The following is a 21,739-nucleotide window of genomic DNA, read 5'->3' on the forward strand; positions in this document are numbered from 1 at the left end:
ACCTCACAGACTCAAACTCCTTTCACAGATGTGGAAGAGATGTAAACAACCCCCCCTCCCCACATTTAGTCTCTGTCCCCACAAAAATTTCCCGGAACAGAGTGGATCGTGATCAGGGTTGATCCTTCACACCGAGTGGATCACAAACCTAGAAGTAAGCTCTTCAAAACCATGGCACCTTCTCTTGCACAAGCAGCCCCATTCATGCAGATGTAAGTGGGCAATTATAAGCGCGTTAAATATTCTGCCCAAAAAATGATTTCTGATGCTGTCTGACAATGCCTCCCATGTCGCAGCTGCGACCAGAAGATGTCCCTGTAAACTTCGGATTCAAACCCAACTCATGGCAGATTTATCAAGACATCATCGGCAATAATCTCAAAGGATATTGAGAACTTAATGTGAGGATAAGTGTTACGTGAAGAGTTCCGATAACTGGGTATTCCACGGACATTGACGTCCACCCTTCAGGAATTCCATCTCGGGGTGTGAGTGAGAGTTATACCGAAGTCGGAAAAATGCTGGGTCATGCTTGCAATCGAACAAGCACCTGTAACTCTACAGGAAATTGATGAGGAAGCGAAGGATCTGAACTAGGGTTCGAATGGCAACTCCATCCACCTACGACAGTAGTTGGTTTTCGCACGGCCACGGAGGGTCGAGGATCTGGAATGATGTACCTTCTGATAAGCTTGAGAAACGGAAGGCTATTGAGTGGGCCTCCTTGGAGAAGCTTCTGGAGGGCCAAGATGATCGGCAACAGATTTTGGATAATGCCCTGGCGACAAGCCAACACGACACAGAACTCCTACTGCAAAACATCAGGGACAGGATTGATAAAGTGGGCATTGTGTTGCCCACTGTCGAAGTTCGCTTCGACCATTTGACTGTCAATGCAGAGGTTTACGTCGGAGACAGAGCTCTTCCTTCTTTAATCAATTTCACGCGAGACTTGTTTGAAGATGTGTTAGCTTCATGTGGAATACTTCCGCCTATCAAGCGTCCTTTTACCATATTACGAGAAGTGAGTGGTGTCTTAAAACCAGGGAGAATGACTTTGCTTTTGGGACCACCTGGTAACCATCATGTGCACTACCTTCAATATGAAGTTTAATCATTGCTGGTTTTAGGTTTTTGTTCATAAAATCATAATATACACTTTTAAAAAAATTGATTCCAGAAATGTCTGGTAAATTTTTATAAGATGAGTTCCAATATTTCACATCACATTAGGAGGTGGAAAAACAACTCTTCTACTAGCGTTGGCTGGAAAATTGCACAAGGATTTGACTACACAGGGATTGATTACATATAATGGACATCCACTCACGGACTTCATTCCGCAACGAACTGCAGCCTACGTGGGCCAAAATGATGACCACATTGGAGAGTTGACAGTTAGAGAAACGTTGGATTTTGCTGCAAGGTGCCAAGGAGTTGGTTCAAGGTTCACTTTATTAGAAGAACTGGAGCGGAGAGAGAAGCACTTGGGAATTCAACCAGATCCTCACATTGACGCATTTATGAAAGGAACGGCAATCAAAGGCAAGGAACACAGCTTGTCGACGGACTACATCATCAAAGTTCTGGGACTTGAAGTTTGTGCAGACGTTGTTGTCGGCAGCGACATGCTCCGAGGAATCTCCGGTGGCCAAAAGAAACGCGTCACAACGGGAGAAATGGTGGTCGGGCCCAAAAAAACGTTATTCATGGACGAGATATCCACGGGACTGGACAGCTCCACGACGTTCCAAATCGTCAAATCAACGCGAGAATTCGTTCATCTCTTACAGGGGACAGTGCTAATGGCACTCTTACAACCAGCACCAGAGACCTTCGAACTCTTCGATGACATTATCCTCCTCGCAGAAGGCCGGATTGTATACATGGGTCCTCGAGAACATAGCGTCGAGTTTTTCGAGTCGCAAGGGTTCCTGCTCCCGGACCGCAAAGGGATCGCCGACTTCCTGCAAGAAGTCACCTCCAGAAAAGACCAAGGCCAATACTGGTCACAGGACATGGGTCCTTACCGCTACGTATCGGTGGAAGAACTCGCGATTGCATTCAAAAGATCGAAAATCGGTCAGGAACAAGGGCAATACCTGTCACAACCCTTCGATAAAACCTTGTCACACCCTCAAGCTCTCATCACGACACCCTACGCACTCTCCAGCTGGAACATCTTCAAAGCATGCGTGGACAGGGAATGGCTACTGATAAAGCGCAACAAGTTCCTGTATGTGTTCCGAACGTGCCAAGTAGTGTTGCTCTCCTTCATCTGCTCCACGCTCTTCATCCGAACGCGGATCCACCCCATCGACGAGCAAAACGGATTCCTGTACATGAGCTCGCTCTTCTTCGCGCTGATCCACATGATGTTCAATGCTTTCACCGAGATGACGCTCACCGTGTGGCGCCTCCCCGTGTTCTACAAGCAACGAGACAACATGTTTTATCCGGCGTGGGCGTTCAGCATCCCTGGCTGGCTCATGCGCATCCCTTACTCTTTTGCCGAAGCTCTCATCTGGTCCAGTATTTGCTACTATTCCATTGGCCTTGCACCAGAGGCTAAGCATTTCTTCCGGTATTTCTTGCTACTCTTCCTCATGCACCAAATGGGCATTGGGTTGTTTCGTACTATTGGAGCTTTAGGGAGGGAAATGGTCATTTCCAACACCTTTGGGTCCTTTGCATTGTTGGTGTTTTTGGTGCTTGGAGGGTTTGTTTTGTCCAAGGATAATGTTCCAAGAGGATGGATATGGGGTTACTGGTTGACTCCTTTGTCTTATGCTCAAAACGCAATAGCTGTTAATGAGTTCCGCGCTATCCGATGGGACATCAAGAGTCCCAATGCAGACACACCTTTGTGGGTGGCCATCCTCAAGTCTAGAGGGATGTATCCCCAAAAGTATTGGTATTCCATAGGAGCAGCAGCTTTGTTTGTGTACACCATTTTGTTTAATGTGACGTTGGTGTTGGCATTGAAGTACTTGCAACCTTTAACTCGGCAACATATAATTACACAGGAAAATTCTTTAAACGAGCAGTTTGAAACACGCATTGGAATGACAAACAACACAAGTAGCATCCAGGTTGATAACCACCAAAATTCTGAGGAGTCAGTTGGCATGGTTCTTCCATTTCAACCTTTGGCAATAACTTTTGATGACATGTCATATTTTGTAGACATGCCACTGGAAATGGTTGCCAGAGGAATGAAATCATCAAAGCTACAATTGCTCCACAACATAAGTGGAGCCTTACAACCTGGTGTTTTAACAGCATTAATGGGTGTCAGTGGAGCTGGGAAAACCACATTAATGGATGTTCTTGCTGGACGCAAAACAGGAGGTACTATGGAAGGAGTGGTGAAAGTAGGTGGCTTTGTTAAAGTTCAAGAAACTTTTGCAAGAGTTTCAGGTTATGTTGAACAAACAGATATCCATTCACCACAAGTATGCTATTCTTAACCAATACTGTCCTTAAATATTTTCAGGATATAAATGCACAATTCCAGTAATCAATAAAAGAATATATATATATATATATATATATATGAAATCTCTTGGAGACATCTAAAAAAATTCTTTTCCATAATAGTATTTCAAGAATACTATGTTGAAATGATTTTATAAAATCATGCATCTTTGATTTTTATATATATATATATATATGACATTTTATTTATATTTTGCAGGTTACTGTATATGAATCACTGATATACTCATCATGGTTACGATTGCCATCAGATATTTCACCAGAAACACGACATTCTTTTGTTGAGCAAATCATGAAACTAGTAGAGCTTCATAACATAAAACATGCATTAGTAGGGCTTCCAGGCATTTCAGGCCTTTCAACGGAACAAAGGAAACGCCTCACCATAGCAGTGGAGCTTGTGGCCAACCCATCTATCATATTCATGGATGAACCAACCTCAGGACTTGATGCTCGAGCTGCAGCCATAGTGATGAGAACAGTTAGTAACACAGTCAACACAGGGCGCACTGTTGTATGCACCATCCACCAACCGAGCATAGACATCTTTGAAGCATTTGATGAGCTTATACTCCTGAAAAGAGGCGGAAAGCTCATTTACATTGGTCCCCTTGGAAAATATTCAAGTGATTTGATCCAATACTTTTCGTCTATTCCAGGAGTGCCCCCCATTGCTGATGGTTACAATCCTGCAACATGGATGTTGGAGGTTACAACCCCTGCTATGGAAAAAAAGTTGGATGTGGATTTCACCACATTTTTTCTCCAATCTGAAATGCACCAAAAAAACAAGGCCATGGTTGAAGAGTTGAGCAAGACAAAACCAGGGACTAAAGATCTATGGTTTGATACCAAATATTCTCAATCTTTCAAACAGCAATTTATGGCTTGTCTTTGGAAACAAAACATCACATATTGGAGGAGTCCATATTACAATGCAGTCCGTTTTTTCTTTACATTCATTATTGCATTGATGTTTGGGTCTATTTTTTGGAAACGAGGCCTTCAACACCAAAAACAACAAGATGTTCAAAATGTGATGGGTGTGCTTTATGCATCTGTATTGTTCTTGGGTGTGAACAATTCTTCAAGTGTTCAACCAGTTGTATCAGTAGAGAGAACAGTTTTTTATAGGGAACGAGCTGCTGGCATGTATGGGCCAATTCCTTATGCTCTTGGTCAAGGACTTATTGAAATTCCCTACATATTTGTTCAAACTATTCTTTATGCAGTTGTCACATACAGTATGATCCATTTTGAATGGACAGCCTCAAAGTTTTTTTGGTACTTCTTTTACATGTTTTTGACATTCACATATTTCACATTCTATGGCATGATGGCTGTAGGATTAACCCCCTCCCAACAATTAGCAGCTGTGACTTCTTCTGGATTTTACTCTTTGTGGAATCTTTTTGCAGGTTTTTTGATACCCAAAGCATCAATGCCTGCATGGTGGAGTTGGTATTATTGGTTATGCCCAGTTGCATGGACTCTTTATGGTCTCATAAGTTCTCAGTTAGGGAACATGACTTCTACAATTGATGCACCTGGATATGGAAAAAACATCACTATTGAAGAATTTATTCATCTATATTTGGGTTATAGATATGACTGGTTGGGCATTGTTGTTGTAGTTCTGTTGGTATTTTTGTTTGTGTTTTGGAGTGTGTTTGCATATTCAATCAAATATTTGAATTATCAAAACAGGTAGTAAAATACAAGTGAATTCTTTTTGTTGCAATGGATGTAAGTGCCAAAACAAATAAAGCTTAAAAGTCATACCATGCAGAGAATGGTATTGTTTTTCCTTGGACCTATTGTTTACACGTTTTTAACTTTTTGAATAAATGACTAAATAAAAATTTAGAGTAACAAACATTTTATTGGAAACAAATTTCAATTTGTTCAACGTCATTAGCCACTTCACCACATTTTCCATGTCCATTTTCTGAAAGGAAGGGAAAAAGAAAGACAAAGAAATAGGAATAAAATAATTATTATTACCTTACAAACTGGTAATGCAACGCAAATTCACACAACTACCCATTTTTATGTTTAATCCCTCCTTCCTATTCAAATTTAAGACTTTTTGTTTTCAAAATTAGTGTCCACTGAGATGCAAGTCATTCCCAACTACATGGAGCTGGAGGCATGAGTACGAGTTCTTTCTTTAATTATTGACATCCGAGTACAAATTTCAAGATACAAGCAACATAGAATTATTTTCGTGAGAGGATTATAGGTGTAAAATGACCGCATTGCAAACAATCAATAACAGATGATAGCCCACCAAAAACATGTCATATGATTGTAAAATAGGTATAATTACCAGTAAATTAAATTTGCTAACAAAGCTGCTCTAAAAAACATATCCTTTTTTGATAATAGCATCAGAGCTCACTAAGTTTGCATGTTGTGTGTCAATTTAGTTGATAATCATGTAGGAGTAAAACAAACAATGACCAGTGCCAAGGATTATAAACTGTGTATTCACCATCGCAGATAAACACCGGAAACAGTCAGTTGAGGACACGGAGTCGTGCAGTTGGAGGTAATGGGATCATTATAAACTCAGCGTACACGAGCATGTGTAGAAATATCTTATCCAAACAGTGAGAGAACCATGCCTAAACCTTAAAACCTCTGCTGTTACGGCGCCCACGAGCCTTCTCAAACTTGCGTCCTTTGGATCGCACATAGGGCTTGGCATGACTTTGTGGTACACCAGGTGCCCCGAAGTGCTTCACGGCTTCACGAGCATTCTTAGGTCCCCTCAGCAATACCTTCACAGTAGAAAAAGTGTGATTACTACTCCGATGACCATACAGAAGGCACTAGAGCTCGTTAAACAAATCATATACACTCCGGAATGATATGAACCTAATAATAAATCAGAGGACAAAAATCTTAGTGGTACAAGATGACACAGATGATCACCACGCAGGGTCAGACTAGAAAGCCTTGCATTAATCGGAGCAGGTGGCAACAAACTACTACTAAGAATCAACAAAAATGTATCTAAGACCTATTTGTTCTCGCCTTGCTCACCGACCGAACACTTGGCCTAACTGGGACTGCTAATAAGAAAAGGAATAGATTGACTAACACTCGTAGAATTTCAGCAAGTAAGCTTACGCAATTGGATCCAGTCGGAGCTCTCAGGGCAAGCTGGTCGAAAGTCAAAACCTCCCCTCCGCTCTTCAAGATACGAGCACGAGCTGTTTCGGTAAATCGAAGAGCAGCCACCTTCAAAGCTGGAACTTCGTAGATTCTAGTGTCGTCAGTGACAGTACCCACGATAACAGCAATTTTTCCTTCCTGCAAATTCGAACAACGCACGTTAAACACGTAAATCCAAAGGTTACTAACGTGGAGCAAATACTTCTAAGAGATTGATCAAAATAACAAAGCTTACATCTTGGAAGTCCTGCTGCAGAAACCTGCGCACTGCCCTGTGAAGGAAGTAGGTAACATGCATACTAAGTCTCGTAAAATCCGAAAGAAACTTTTAGAATCAAATTCACATCATACCTTGCCGGTCATGTACTTCACAAGACGAGACATAGAAATGGGAGGTCGGTTGATACGGCTCATAAACAAGCGCTTCAAGACAACTGAATTGAAAGGGGCATCGGTTCTCCTGACCAGGAACCGATACAGCTGCGAAAAATAATCACACCATTCAACAAAAAAGAAATGAAAGTAACTAAAAGAAAAAATAACTTGACTGCCCAATAGTGTAGTCAAACAATCCACGAGAAAACCCTAATTGAAACTCAGGTTTCGAAGAGTAAATTCGGATAGACAACTATTAAAACAAGCAATGCTTCTTGGGGAGTACCTTCACAAGAAGCTTCAGGTACACATTGTCGCTCTTGGGCGCTGTACGCTTGGTCTTCTTGTTGCGACCCCCGGCCTTCAAATCTATACCCTACACGCCGAAACAGAATAAAGCCTCAGCACCTACGACAATGCGAATTCACTTAAGGGAACTGTAACTGCATCAAAACTCTCGTCTACGTGTACCGACAGGAACGCGACGCGACATGCTGCTTCATCGATCACAGCTCGTGAACAAGCTCAAAAAAGAAGGAGAAAAATAAAAACTCAAACGCATTATTTGAACACTTTTCGCTTGTGGAGCACACGCAATCTAGGCCCAAAACCCATCGAACCCAAGCCCACTTAAACCCTAAACCACCAACTCAATTACGATCCTAACTGACTCAACCAAGACGATTCACGGAGCAAGCACACTGTATACACTCGGAGAAATGCGTCAACCATCACACACTAATTTCTAATTCCAAACCTAAAACTCTGAAGGAAACACGTCAGTTACCCAAATCGGATACCGTAAAAACGAGAAAAAAAAACGAGAACGAGGGCAAGAATACGAGCAGGGATTCAAAACATGGTGGCGAAAGGGAGAGAGGGGAGCTCACCATCGCTGCAACAAGGGATTGGAAAGTCAGTAGGTCGAAGCGGGAGGGTTCAAAGAGATTCAGCGAATGCCAACTCCAGCCCTAAGGCCAATACCAGGTCCAGCTGTTCAACCGTCGGATTAAGACTCATGATCGAACGGTGAGTGATAGAGACTAGATTTGTCGTTGGATGGAGGTCTGATCTGACGGCATCCAAAGGAAAGTAGGACGTTGTTGCATGTCTCCTGAAGAAGACGCTTCTAGGAAGTTTCTGATGGGTTCTCTGCACAAAATGTTCAACAATAGTTTAGGGGGACGTAGAGGAGTGTTGAAAATCAATGTTATAATACACGTATGAGATTAAAAGTTGACATGTATATCAGTAAATAAATAAATATATATATATATAAATGTTTATTTATGTTTAAGGGAATGCTAAATAAATCCAATGTTTTACTAAATCAACTCACCCATCCTAACTAGCATGAAAAATAATAATGATTTTTGGATTTATTTCTCCATTATTAGACTTGCAACCAATAAAAATCAACCACAATCATCATAATAATCATATTCTTCATCAAGGGTGGTCTATTTAATAAAAATATAGGTCTATTTAACATTCATATATATATATATATATATATATGCATATATTAGCTTTATTTCACTTTGTTTTGCTTTGGATGTAATATGTTGAAACAAATTATTGATGTATTATATTAATTTTTTATATCAATTTTTTTCTTCTGAATATAACAAATTGAATTTTTTATTAAACTTTAATATAGACATATTTTTGTTAACTAAATCATTTAAAATAGTTTTATTTTCAGATTTTAATAACACAATTAAATGTTACTTTATTATTTTTTACAATATCTTTTTAAAATTTTCTTAAATGTGTATGTTTCTATTTTTGTATATTGATATTTTTTTCATGTCCAAAAAATATATATTTATTTTATTTTTGGCTATATTTTTTGTATTGAAATTTATTGTAATTCATTATTATAGTGAATATCAATCAATGACATTATCAATTGCATCAATGGCAAGTAGCAAAAATAATTATAAATAGTGACATTATAATCATCAATAAGTACTGATAATTTGTGGCAACAACATAAATGATGTTGGTTTTTTAAGCAAGTATTAAATACATATATATATTTTTTATATTTATATAATAAAAAATAATTTTTATAATAATTTTTATTTTTTTAAATACATATTTTAAAACAGAAATATATGATTTTGATATATATCTATAAATAAACAAATATTATTGTATACATAAAAAATGTACAATAATAATGACAACTAAGGCAACTTGTAACATTTGGACATTTCATAATAGTTCAAATGGTAGGATTTTCTAAATGTCACTTTCTAAAATACAATGTTATTTGTAAACAGTTACAATATATGCAAGATATATTTTTCCTACATAAAAAGTTATATACACATGAAGATATCTTAATCAATATATAATTTTGGTAGGTAATATTTTTATAAATTATGTGAGATTTTATAATATAAATTAGATTATGAAGTTTTATAATTTTCAAGTAATATGATTGATAGTTAAATATTACATCAAAGACATACTAAGGACAGACTTGGAGAAGCTTTATCAAATGCTTGTAAGTGTTTAAAAAATGATGAAGGAATCTTAACTAAGACTATAAATAGTCCATTTGAAATTGCCAAGTCAGAAGTATGAAATTTGAAGAGAAACACAAAAGAGTCAAGAATTGCAAGTATAGCAAAGAAATGTTAGCTTTTGAATGAACTTGATTTGTACCAAAGTATGGAGGAGGCTCTAAGAGTTATAGGACTTTGTAATAATGTGCAAATAGTGAGATTGATTGGATCTATTATAGGATTTAATCAATGCATATTCATGGATGTTGGCCTTACTATCAAAAACCACATTTTCTAATGGCTGGTCACAATAGAACTTAGTGGTTGTAAAGGAAGTTACTAGGGCATCTCAAATATTGGCAAGTGTTGTGTGATGTTGGAAGAACTAACCCTCTCAAATAAAGATTTCTGCAAGGATTAGATAGCAACATCATATCTTTTGCTTGTTTGAAAATATTGTCACTTGAAGGTTGCAAGCAAACTAATTGGAACCCAAGTCCATATGGCTTGATGCTCCACTATTGTGTGTCTTATCTTGAATAATGCAATTTACAAGATGAGATCAGATTGGATTTGATACTTTGCTTCCAAAGAATTTAAATATGGATACAATTAGGATTAGGTTTCCAAGATCAAAATACACATCCACTTCTAGATGTATCAAAGTTGTCAATCCATCTAATTAAAATAGAATATTTCTTGTTGGACCTATATTCATCTATCCTAAATTATAAATGCATGAACAAATGATCTCTATTCTTGTTGAACCTACATTTGCTTATTTATTAGATAAGAAATCAATACATAAATTATAAAATTATATCTTTAATTTTTTTAATAATTAAGCACAAAGCAAGATTATAAGTTCATAACCTAAGAAAAACCTTTATTATAAAAAATATTATTAACTAAGCAAGAAATATTAATTAAGATATATAAATTATACAAGGTTTCTTTTTGTATGTGTATATGTATAAATTATAAAAGTGTATTATTTTTAAAACTTTAATAAAAAAGTGATAAAGTTTAAACATTCACTTATTTCATTTTATTTTATTACTTAAATTTACTTTAAACTCATATAAATCAATTTCATATCACAATTTATATATATATATATATATATATATTAAGTTATAACATTTATAGGTATTTTTTAAACTAGTTTTTTTTATGAATTATTTTATTTTTATTTTAAATAATTTTATTTTTTTATTAATAAAAAATAGTTGGCACATATTACCAAAAACATATGTTTTTATATTAATATTTTCTTCATCTATTCCTAATATGAGGTAAAAAACAAAAAAAAAACAAGAAAATTATTATAATGGAATCTTTTTTAAAAATTAAAAATTAAATAACTATTTGCACTGAAAAAGTTACAATAAACAAACTATAATTAAGTTCTTTCTCTTTGTAAAACTATCAAAATTTAATTAAAAAAAATAATGAAAATTGGAATTGATTTTCTAAAAATAATATCAAATGCATATTACATATTTTATTTTAAACTTATTTAATTCTTTTTATTCATATTATTTTTTTAGAAATTTTAATATATAGATATTAAAACAAAATTGTAGCACAAGTAGATTATTGTGGATTTTGTATATTGTATATACTACATAAATTATATTGGCATATAGACTTACATAATACAATAAAATAAATCACTATAATTTTATATTTTTATAGTATTATCCTAATTTAACTATTCAAGTGATGTTTGCATATAAAGTGTTAATTTTTTTTACTCTGAAGAAAAAAATTTGTACATCCTTATATACAAGATTTTTTTTAAAAATTCAAAAACATTTTACAGAAAAATATATTCCAAGTATTATTATTATTATTTTTCAAAACCAATTGGATGCTACAAGAATATGTAAGCATTACAATAAGACAATATTAACTTTTGTAATTATGTTGCATTTAATGAAGTAAATTGTTGAATGTTGTACAGGTGTTTATTGTTTTATAGTATTGCAGATGTAGATGTTTATGAGTAAAAATAATAAACGGGGGGGGGGGGGTACAAAGATATATATATATATATATATATATATATATTTGTTCACATCATAGATTTAATATATATATATATATATATATGTACTAGTTTTATTTTTTACTTTTTAAATCATGTTTCATTGATTTTTAGGAATTATTTTTTAGCTTGATTGTTATAATCCAAAAAGATAATCAATAATACAAAAAAATATAATCAATTAATTTTATTTTGTTTTATTTTTGTTTGTTTGTAACTATTCTTGTGGTTTTTTCAGAACAAAATGTACACAGAATTAATAATCTTTTGTCGTCTCAAAAAATTCAGATTTTATTTAAATGGAAAATCACAAAATTATTTATGTGTTCTTAAAAATATCATATATTATATATTAAAGGATTCAACTTACAGTTTAAAAATCAAATGACATAACACCATAATTGAAATATCCATATTTTTTATAAATGTTATCTTTTATGGAATTTGTGTTATAAAATTAATTAATTACAACAAGATTTTAAATCCATCTTTAGCATTTTTTTTATTTTTTATTTTTATTTTTTATATATATACTTATCTTCATTTGCCTAAACCATTCATATAGTGTTATTTTAATAATGAGAGATAATAATTCTTTATGGATATTCTGTTACCTTTAGCAATTTATGCATGCTATCTAGTATTTCATCATTTTTCCTTTAACAACCAAAACAAGTTTTTTCTTCTAGTGATCTAAAATATCAAATGATCTAATAAATAAAATGTTTTTTAATATAGTTTTTTACAACTATACAAATTTCTTGAATTTTTTTAGATTGATCCAAATTAAGTTTTTATTCTCAATTCCAATTTCTATTATGAAATCACACGGTCAATATTTCGTTAACATGTCTATAATTATTTTCAGACACATCTTTAAAGTCGTTTCGTTATTGCTTGTGGTTCTCCTTTGTATGTATGCAATTTAAGCCTTAGTTGCATCAATTTGCATCAATTTGCATTAGGTCATATTGACTTTGTATGAGGTCATTTATAATTCTAGACTTTCTTGATGTATTAATTTGACATACACCATTCTATTTCATTTTTTTCATTTTGTATAAATAATTATTGCATACAATGTCTTGTAAATTAAATTCATCCAAAGTAATGATGTTTGGCATATAAAATAATTATTTTGCATTATTTGAAAAAAATACTACATATATATATATATATATATATAATCACTAATAATTAGTATATCTCTTATATATATATATATATATATATATATACTATTTGAATCGATATTGTTTGCAAGTTGTTAGTATTTCATAGCACATACTAATATAGGAAGTATTCTTTGTTTTACATTCTTTAATTCTGTTTTTGCAGTGATATCTCTATCAATTTTTTTTAAGATTGCTTCAAATCTCATTCCAAATGCTTTGAATTTTCTAAATAAAAAATAAGATTCTTCTCTTAAAATGATATGAATTGAACTAACTAATGACAATATTGATTCAATGTATGATCCAAAAAGTAATTTTTTTTCTTCTACAATGCCACAATTCCACAAGAAGGGTTGACATAATTATGTCAAAAGAAACACTATATGCAAAGGCGTACCCAAAACATTTACTAACTAGTAGTCTTCGTTTTGATTTTTGATACAATTTAATGTTTGTTGGAAAATTCGATTCCGACATGGATTCAGAATGCAGGAATTTATTGCTTTTCTATGAGGTTCATACTAATTGTACACATAAGGTAATGGTGGGTTATTTTTAAAGGAAGCTGATGGCTCTGCCTCCTAACTTCTCCAAGCTTTCCAGGGAAGTCTCGCGGATCGTAGGATCCCGAGTTCCTCATTCATCTATTCTGGATAAGCGACGACGTTAGAGAACTATCATCCAACGGTTCCAAATGGAACTGTCGCCTTATCTGGAGTGCTTGCCATGGAGAGTCCGCAGCAGGCAGAGAGGATCGCTTGCAGGGGCGTGCGTGAAGAGCAGGAGCTTCAGGATCTGGGAATTTCCTAGCGATTTTGGAACACTGGCTGTGACGATGGCGAATACCGTGGCGTCGCCTGCTCTCTTGCCCTCCTTCGAAGGCTTGCGAGCTCAGAGTTCCTGCCAGAAGCCTGCCTCCTCGGCACCCACCACCAGCGCCAGCCCAACGCACCAACCCCTCTCGGTGGTGGCTGACAAGCGAGTGCAGAAGCGGCGACAGGTTATCCTCACCGAGGATGTGGAGTATCTCGGCAAGTCTGGAGCTCTTCTTGCTGTGAAGACCGGCTACTTTCGCAATTTTCTGTATCCCACCGGGAAGGCGAAGCTGGCGACTCCGGAGATTTTGAAGGCCATACGGTTGGAGGAGGTGCGGAAGGAGGAGGAGAGGAAGGCCGTGAAGGCGGAAGCGGAGAGTGTGGCGAGGGTGCTGCAGAATGCGGGGATTTTGACGCTGCGGAGGAAGAGGGGAGGACAAGGGAAGCAGATATTTGGGTCGGTAACGTCGCAGGACATTGTGGACATCATTAGGGCGAACACGAAGCAGGAGGTGGATAAGAGGGACGTGACGGTTCCGGAGGTGCGAGAGATTGGGCAGTACTCGGTGGAGATAAGGTTGCACCCGGAGGTGATAGCGCAGGTGAAGATTAACGTGGTTGGGCAGTAATGCGAATCCTGAATTCAATTTGGTTACATTCCTCCCTCGCTGCTTCTTCTTCTTTGCTTTAGCCTGCATGTTACAGCAGGAGCTCTTCAGGCTGATTATGGGGTTTCCACAACCTGTAGCTCAGGATATTATTTCTTGTAACTTTTATCAACTCAGATATCAAGGCCAACGCTCGTTTTGTTCTAGTACCGATTTTTCAATTCTTGTCTGGAATTCATCATAGTTCCCTTGGGCTTCATGAGACTTCAAAAGTCAATTTTAGGTCATGCATGATTTGTCATTGATGTTTTGTTGATTTGAATAATGTGTTGTGCTCAGCTTGTGTTGAAGCAGTAGTCTTCTGCTATTAAATTGGCATTCCACTTGATACCCGACATGTTGATTCTGTTAATGTGTCTGTGAGTCTTTTTCTTTTTCAAGTCACAAAATGGTGTTAGATGTGTCTCACGGCAAATGGATTTCGAAGAGCGTGCGTCAATTGGTCCTGAGAAAGCTTTAAGTGCGCACCTCACTCATTTGCCAACATCAGAGTGCAGTTGTTGCAGCGAGTTAGCTTCTCTCAAAACTTCGTGTATACCGTGTCTATTCTATACGACACGAATTGCTTGATTGTTCAAGATTTGGGTTACTTTGGATTAGGATTCTCGGATACTTGGTTTGACTGCACATTGGTGTATCTATGACTCATGAACTGAGGGTTCCTTCATGTTCGAAGTGCCTTCGCTGAAATGACATTTAGAAATCGCCACTTTGCTGACGTGCTGATAGTGGTATTGTTTTTACCTCGATTCATATTTCAACTTGTTTGAGGGACACGTTCCGAAAATGTTTTCAGTCTCAGCATTGCATTTCTGGCATATTCTGGCCGAGGTTAGTGGTGTAACGTGCCTACCGATTAATGAGATCCGCCAAATTCTACTGAAGACAACAAGTAGTTTAATTCAGAAGCGGTATGATAAATAGATCTTGATTCGAGTTAAGGTTTGATGGCTTGCAGTTGAGCCGGGAAACCCTGAGTCCGTTTGGTCAACTAATTTCTGCTGCAATGTCATTTTACACCGAGGACTGTGACGATTGTATAGCTTTATGGATGGCCACTTTCAATGTAGTTCTTCACACCAAGCCTATCACTAACTTCCAGACCATTTCTATGGATGTTCAATACCTGTGAAATCCACAACGTACTGAGTTCTGCCACAGGAATGAGAAATAGTCTGTGAGTCATAAAAGTTGGCACTTCAAAATTCTTAGTGTTGACTCAGAGGCTGAAGTTGGTCAAATTGAATGAATGTCGATGGGAGCTGTGCGTGGTTAGAAATTAGAGTGCAGGTAATCCACCATTGCACGCAATTATTCCATGAATAGCGAGATAACAAGCAGTTCTGAGACTTTCAAACACTTTCAAAGAACTGAAGCATGTCAGGAGGGAACTCCTCGTCCACCTTCAGCGCAACTGTTTCCTTCATTTTCATTGTCACGTGATCAATAACTTTTGTTTGATTACCTAACTTTAAGCGAAAAGCTCTCTATTCGCGGTGTTATTCTTGAGCGAAACGGGTGACGAGCAACTCGTTCCACATCATCAGTTATCTTTCGGTTTCTGTCCACATTTTGCAGCTGAGAACCATTGCCTTATCCAAAGCTTTGGAAGGGTCGTGAAATGAGGACACACTGCTGCTATACTCTCAGGAGCTGAAGAGGTGGGGACGTCTGTGGAAGCGAATTCTGACTCATTGTTAGCGTTTTCAGCAATCTTGGAACGCCGGCAACGGCGATGGCGAACACCATGGCGTCGTCCGCTCTCTTGCCCTCCTTCGAAGGCTTGCGAGCTCAGAGTTCCTGCCAGAAGCCTGCCTCCTCGGCACCCACCACCAGTGCCAGCCCAACGCACCAACCCCTCTCGGTGGTGGCTGACAAGCGAGTGCAGAAGCGGCGACAGGTTATCCTCACCGAGGATGTGGAGTATCTCGGCAAGTCTGGAGCTCTTCTTGCTGTGAAGACCGGCTACTTTCGCAATTTTCTGTATCCCACCGGGAAGGCGAAGCTGGCGACTCCGGAGATTTTGAAGGCCATACGGTTGGAGGAGGTGCGGAAGGAGGAGGAGAGGAAGGCCGTGAAGGCGGAAGCGGAGAGTGTGGCGAGGGTGCTGCAGAATGCGGGGATTTTGACGCTGCGGAGGAAGAGGGGAGGACAAGGGAAGCAGATATTTGGGTCGGTAACGTCGCAGGACATTGTGGACATCATTAGGGCGAACACGAAGCAGGAGGTGGATAAGAGGGACGTGACGGTTCCGGAGGTGCGAGAGATTGGGCAGTACTCGGTGGAGATAAGGTTGCACCCGGAGGTGATAGCGCAGGTGAAGATTAACGTGGTTGGGCAGTAATGGAAACCCTCAATTCAGTTTGGTTTGTTCTTTCTCCCCTTTCTTAATTTGTCGAAGACAACTATTTCTTGGGGCTTCAGACTTAAGTTGAAGGTCGCGCACAAACTTAGGTCAAGAGTTCTAGCTTCTTTTAGTCGTATACTCAGCCTTCTTAGGGCCGATGTGGTCTAAGTCGAAGGTACACATGGTTTTGATAGAAACAGAGCAATTCTCTTGCACAATGTAGGTACCGGCACGACTTTCCTGGGTTAAGGTTATTATTATTATTATTATTAGGTTACCATCAGTGATGCGACATAGTTCATTGAGCGTCATAATTGAAGATCAGCATCTCTTGCTTGATATTACAATTTCTATAGAATGCTGCTTTGTGAGCATTCTCCCCCCCCACTTTATCACTCTTGCATGTGTCCTGCCCACATCAACGTGTTCACTTATCATGGTTCATTGCATTGGAGTTTGCTTTTACCAGTATCAATCCTCCGGGTTTAGTGTACATGTCATTCCGTAATTTAGAACTCCGAAGTAATTTAGAACCTCCTGCCCAATCACATACATTGTGGTAATATCCTGAAGATAACTTCAATACGAATGTTGTGACAAGGTGCAACTTCACAGCCATTTTCTCTTCGTTGGCTACGACTGCTCCGGTCCTTAAGAATGGCTCAGAAATGGATTGTCTGTTGTATTGTAAATCCGTTCTAGTTGTGAAACCGATTTGCATGTGAAGCAAGGACTCTCTTTCGATGTCAGCCGCGTCTGTGTGTTCAGATAATACAAGTGTGCATAGTGATATGTTGCCCCTATTAGGATTCACATTTCTGGGATCTTTTTTGTTCTGAATTAGGGCACAACTGGGTTAGTAGGAAGGCTCCCAGCTGTGCCTAGATCAGAAATGTTTCCTCAAAACTTCGGAGCATGAAGCGGGGTCGGAATTGTGTGGAGTGAGCCTGTGATAAACTGGTGGGGCAGGAATTCTCTTGTAAAGGGCAAAGGGATATCCTCCCCTGATGGACATCTATGGATGTTCATCTGGAGCATCTTGCTGGTTGTCCAAAACATTGTCTGCCCTCCTTAAAAAAGCAAGGTCTGAATTCTAGACTGTAGCCACAAATGTAATGTGTGCAAGAAAGCATAACGCATACGTGATAACTTATTTTTTAGACCTTGGGTAGCAGTACGTCGCATAAGACCTACATGTAAGGTTTAGGGTTTAAGAATTGCACACAAGCTTCATCCTATTTTGTTTTATTCAATCAAATCCTAAATTCTTTTTTACGTAGCTACCATCCAAAATCCTAGTTACTATCCTAATAACTTGTCTTAAGTCTTTGCTACCTTTTGACCATTAATAACTTATTAAGGTTAAATTCTAAATTGTAGTAACTAATCCTAAGTTTGCTAATCCTTAAGATTCCTACTATGCTACTTGTTAAAAGGATTTTGATTTTAATATCTTTATCAACTTGAGGTATCTATTCTTTACTAATACTTTTATAAGTATGTCTTTTGTAGCACAATACTTCATACCTATTATACCATTTTTAATCTTCTCTTATATGAAATGATATTGAACATGCATATGTTTGGTTCTTCAATAATGCTTTGGATTATTAGCAAATGCAAGATATCCTTGAATGTTACATATTATTGGAGTTATTTCTAATTACACAAGTCTAATGTCTTCAAAGAGTTATTTCACTCGAATTGCTTCTATTGAAAATTGGCTTGGTGCAATGTACTTAATCTTCATAGTTGATCTTCCAATGGTTGGTTTTTTCTTAAAATTCTATAAGATAGCTTGCTCTTCAAAAAAAAAAAGCAAAAAAAGAAAAAAAACATGTTATGGATCTTTTATCATTTGCATGACTAATCCAATCTATACTACAATAATTTTATAAATTAATATTCTTTCTTCCAAAGCATAATTTGAAGTCTTTTGTGCCTTTTAAGTATCCCATAATCATCTAAGTTTTTTTTTTTTTCAATATGAAGGTCCAACTATAGATATGTGTTGGCTCACAATACTTACATCAAATAGAAGATCCATTTTTATGGCTACCAATGCATATATAAGTGAGCCTACTATTGCCTTATATAGAACATTTGTATTTTATCTTCACTTTGTACAACCTTCTCATTTGTGAGCTTCATCAACTTTGAATTTGCTTCAAGAGATGTTCGAATTGACTTGCACTCTTTCATATTGAATAATTTTAGTACTTCTTTTATTTGATTGCTTTGGCTCATTGTAATGATAAAACTACTATGATTTATCACAAATTCAATAGTAAGGCAATAGTGCAACTCTTCCAAATCATTCATATATATTTTCTTGAATATGGCTTTCATCTAATCCATCTTTTTTATGTATTATCTAAGATGATCAAATCATCAATATAGAGGATTACAACCAATGATTTTTTAAAAAATTGCATCACATATAAGAAATGATTAGCCTTACTTTTCTTAAATCTTTCATTAACAAAGAATATATCAATACATTGGTATTGTAGTCTTGGTGATTATTTGAACCCATATAAGGATTTCTTAAACTTACTTACATACATGGTTTTATTTGTCTTATTGTACAAATCCTTAAAGTTGGTCTACATAGATGTCTTCTTATAATTTTGTATTCAAGAAGGCCGTCTTTATATTTAATTGATATATTTTCAAATCTATTTATGTTTAATTGCCATAATAGTCCTAATGGTGGTGAATTTGGTAAAATGGTGCAAAAATCTTATTGAAATCAATACTAGTAACTTGTAAGTACACTTTCGAAATTAATCTTTTCTTGTGCCTTACCACCACACCTATTGCATCTCTTTTGATTCTAAACATCTATATACAAGTAATATTAAAATATATTTTTTTGGATAAAGAACAAATTTTTATATACCATTCTCTAAAAGATATTGACATTCTTTTTCTATAGCCTTCTTATACTTGATTGTATCTTAAAAATTTATAATATCATAATTTTTTTTTATAAAAATATTAATATTTGTATGTTCTTTATTTATTTAAAATAAAATATGGTTCTTCCACCATTTATCAAATGATATTCTTTCTTTCATGGGATAATTTTTTTTGTTAGATGAAAGTTGGTCTTATTAAATACCATTGTTTCTTACAAGCTTCTTTTTTCTTTAGAGGTACTTCTTTTCAATTAAAAACTAATCTTCATATACTTCATCTTTTTTTATTTTTGAATCTTCATTGCTAGTTTTTAGATTGATAAAGCTTTGTCTTTAAAATTGTTAGGTTTTTTAATGTAATATCATTATTTTTATTTATTTATTTCAATCTTCTTTAAAAAACGTGTCTACAAATATAATTTGATCTCTACTTAGATATATTTCTAAATACTTACAAATATTCTTGTCCTCCAAAAATTTAACATCATAAATTTTGATGATATTTTTGCTATCCAAATATATTAGCCTATATATCTTCAAAATAATTCAAGAATATGCATTTTGTACCTATTACATCAAGTTTGAAACTCATGCAATTTCATACCTATGCTTATGCAATGCATTCAAAAATCTTTATATATAAAATGTAAATTTTTCTCCCAATTCAAGTTTATTCTATTTTAATTGATGCAAAAATACTTATTTGATACTTCTTCTTTGCATAAACAACAATAACAACAACTTCATCTCAAAACTTATAACAAAGATTTTAAGAATAAAGCATGTTTTTTGTAATTTCTACAATGGTAGAAATATTTCTTTTAGTAATAATTTATTTTTATAAATTATATTTAATTATAGTTTATTTAGAAATTTTATTATTATTATTGTTTAAATAAATATTAAATAAATTAGACATATACTTATTTTTATTATATATACACATCATTTTGACCTTGGACTTACTTTCTGTCAAGGACATGAACCTCAAAGAATTAAAATGTCAATATACTCTTCTAACATTCAAAAAGACTTGGAAAACCACTAAAAGATGATATTGTATTAAACTAAAATGGTTATTTCCAAAGACAAAAAGACTAGAAAGTCTTGAAACAAGACTAAAGAATAGAAAAATATTGACAAGAATGAAGAAGGCTTCACTTTTGCCTCCATATATACCCTTAATTAGGAGCTATATGGTGATATCATATAGGATCACCAAAATGTGTTGATTTTACAAGATACATATCTTAACTTACAAGATAATTTTTCTATATGTACACCACATACTTAGCTTGTTTTGCAAGCTATCAACATGTCATCAACTTATTGACCAAATTTCTATCCTATTAATCAATTACCAATATAAGAAAAGTGAAAGCAGTATTTATAAAGCTTCTAAGAAGCTTCTCTAGAAAATGTTATGAAATAAATCTACTTTCATTTCTACTTAATAATATAGATAAATATCATAGTAAATATGTATGTCCATGATACTTTCTTTCTCAAAAAAAAACTTTAAAATCCTTAAATTCTTAAAAGTATTTATTTTTAGCTTTAAGAATGTAAATCCAAATAATTCTTAAAAAATCATCAATAAAAGTAAAAAAATACCTTGCTCCTTCCATACTTGTGGTCTTTACAAATCTACATATATTAAGATAGACAATCTTTAACAACTTGATAGCATGTATTGCTACACCACTTAGAAAAAAGGCCCTTTTTTATTTGTCTTATATGAATCCTTCATATGCAAATTACAATGCAATTTAACTTATATTATCAAAGTCTATCTTATTTACTATAGATTGAAGCTCTTTCATTCTCTTTATATTTAAATAGCGAAAATAAAAATATCATATATCAAATTTATTTTGGTCTAATATAAAATTTAAAAATGTATATATATCTCTATTCTATTAACTTCCTTGTAATTGAAGTAATATAATTTTTTCTTTTCAAAGCCCTCAAAAACCATGTCTCTATTTAAATTTTTTACAAAATATTAATTTAATTTGAAATAAATCATAAAACCTCTTAAAATAAGTTTATTTATTAAAAATATTTTAAAAAGTATTTAATATATAGAAGACGTCTTTGAATACAATCCAATTAGTTTGCCTATTTTTAACAACCTCCACCATAATATAGTCAATTCCAATGGCTTTATATGGACTATTATTTTTTAAGATCA

At 35.2% G+C, this 21,739-nt stretch overlaps 4 protein-coding genes across 6 annotated transcripts; 3 read left to right on the top strand and 1 right to left on the bottom strand.

The window, feature by feature from the left end:
* LOC112279153 (ABC transporter G family member 31) lies at positions 1-5,311 on the top strand. Of its 3 annotated transcripts, XM_024513307.2 has the most exons (4): positions 1-154; positions 297-1,076; positions 1,234-3,455; positions 3,698-5,311. In XM_024513307.2, the coding sequence occupies exons 2-4, from the start codon at positions 605-607 to the stop codon at positions 5,207-5,209; spliced, it is 4,206 nt and encodes a 1,401-aa protein (XP_024369075.1). In that variant the 5' UTR covers positions 1-154; positions 297-604; the 3' UTR covers positions 5,210-5,311. The 3 variants fall into 3 exon arrangements, with proteins under 3 accessions (XP_024369075.1, XP_090104472.1, XP_024369074.1); XM_090248346.1 differs by lacking the exon at positions 3,698-5,311 and having other exon boundaries at positions 4-1,076; positions 1,234-3,092; positions 3,187-3,360; XM_024513306.3 differs by having other exon boundaries at positions 22-1,076.
* Positions 5,312-6,043: 732 nt separating this feature from the next.
* LOC112279155 (large ribosomal subunit protein eL18y) lies at positions 6,044-7,987 on the bottom strand. The gene is made up of 5 exons (XM_024513308.3): positions 7,944-7,987; positions 7,340-7,429; positions 7,030-7,158; positions 6,634-6,816; positions 6,044-6,281 (listed from the first exon to the last, which is right to left on the bottom strand). The coding sequence occupies exons 1-5, from the start codon at positions 7,944-7,946 to the stop codon at positions 6,126-6,128; spliced, it is 561 nt and encodes a 186-aa protein (XP_024369076.1). The 5' UTR covers positions 7,947-7,987; the 3' UTR covers positions 6,044-6,125.
* Positions 7,988-13,573: 5,586 nt separating this feature from the next.
* Positions 13,574-14,423, top strand: LOC112278708 (50S ribosomal protein L9, chloroplastic-like). The gene has a single exon (NM_001378217.1). It carries the CDS (start codon positions 13,630-13,632, stop codon positions 14,236-14,238), a length of 609 nt encoding a protein of 202 aa, NP_001365146.1. The 5' UTR covers positions 13,574-13,629; the 3' UTR covers positions 14,239-14,423.
* A 1,375-nt stretch (positions 14,424-15,798) lies between these two features.
* Positions 15,799-16,982, top strand: LOC112276752 (large ribosomal subunit protein bL9c). The gene has a single exon (XM_024508400.3). It carries the CDS (start codon positions 16,013-16,015, stop codon positions 16,619-16,621), a length of 609 nt encoding a protein of 202 aa, XP_024364168.2. The 5' UTR covers positions 15,799-16,012; the 3' UTR covers positions 16,622-16,982.
* The last annotated feature ends 4,757 nt before the right edge of the window (positions 16,983-21,739 follow it).

Source organism: Physcomitrium patens, chromosome 2 (assembly GCF_059467195.1).
Source record: "Physcomitrium patens ecotype Gransden chromosome 2, ASM5946719v1, whole genome shotgun sequence".
NCBI classification, from domain to species: Eukaryota; Viridiplantae; Streptophyta; class Bryopsida; order Funariales; family Funariaceae; genus Physcomitrium; species Physcomitrium patens.

Bases quoted from the DNA above. Each gene is read 5' to 3' on its own strand.
- LOC112279153 (XM_024513307.2), top strand. From the start codon at position 605: ATGGCAACTCCATCCACCTACGACAGTAGTTGGTTTTCGCACGGCCAC. The intron at 1,077-1,233 runs GTAACCATCATG...ACATCACATTAG, and splicing joins TTTGCTTTTGGGACCACCTG to GAGGTGGAAAAACAACTCTT. The intron at 3,456-3,697 runs GTATGCTATTCT...TATATTTTGCAG, and splicing joins CAGATATCCATTCACCACAA to GTTACTGTATATGAATCACT.
- LOC112279155 (XM_024513308.3), bottom strand. The intron at 7,159-7,339 runs GTACTCCCCAAG...TATTTTTCGCAG, and splicing joins ACCTGAAGCTTCTTGTGAAG to CTGTATCGGTTCCTGGTCAG. The intron at 6,817-7,029 runs GTATGATGTGAA...TCGAATTTGCAG, and splicing joins TGAAGTACATGACCGGCAAG to GAAGGAAAAATTGCTGTTAT.
- LOC112278708 (NM_001378217.1), top strand. From the start codon at position 13,630: ATGGCGAATACCGTGGCGTCGCCTGCTCTCTTGCCCTCCTTCGAAGGC.
- LOC112276752 (XM_024508400.3), top strand. From the start codon at position 16,013: ATGGCGAACACCATGGCGTCGTCCGCTCTCTTGCCCTCCTTCGAAGGC.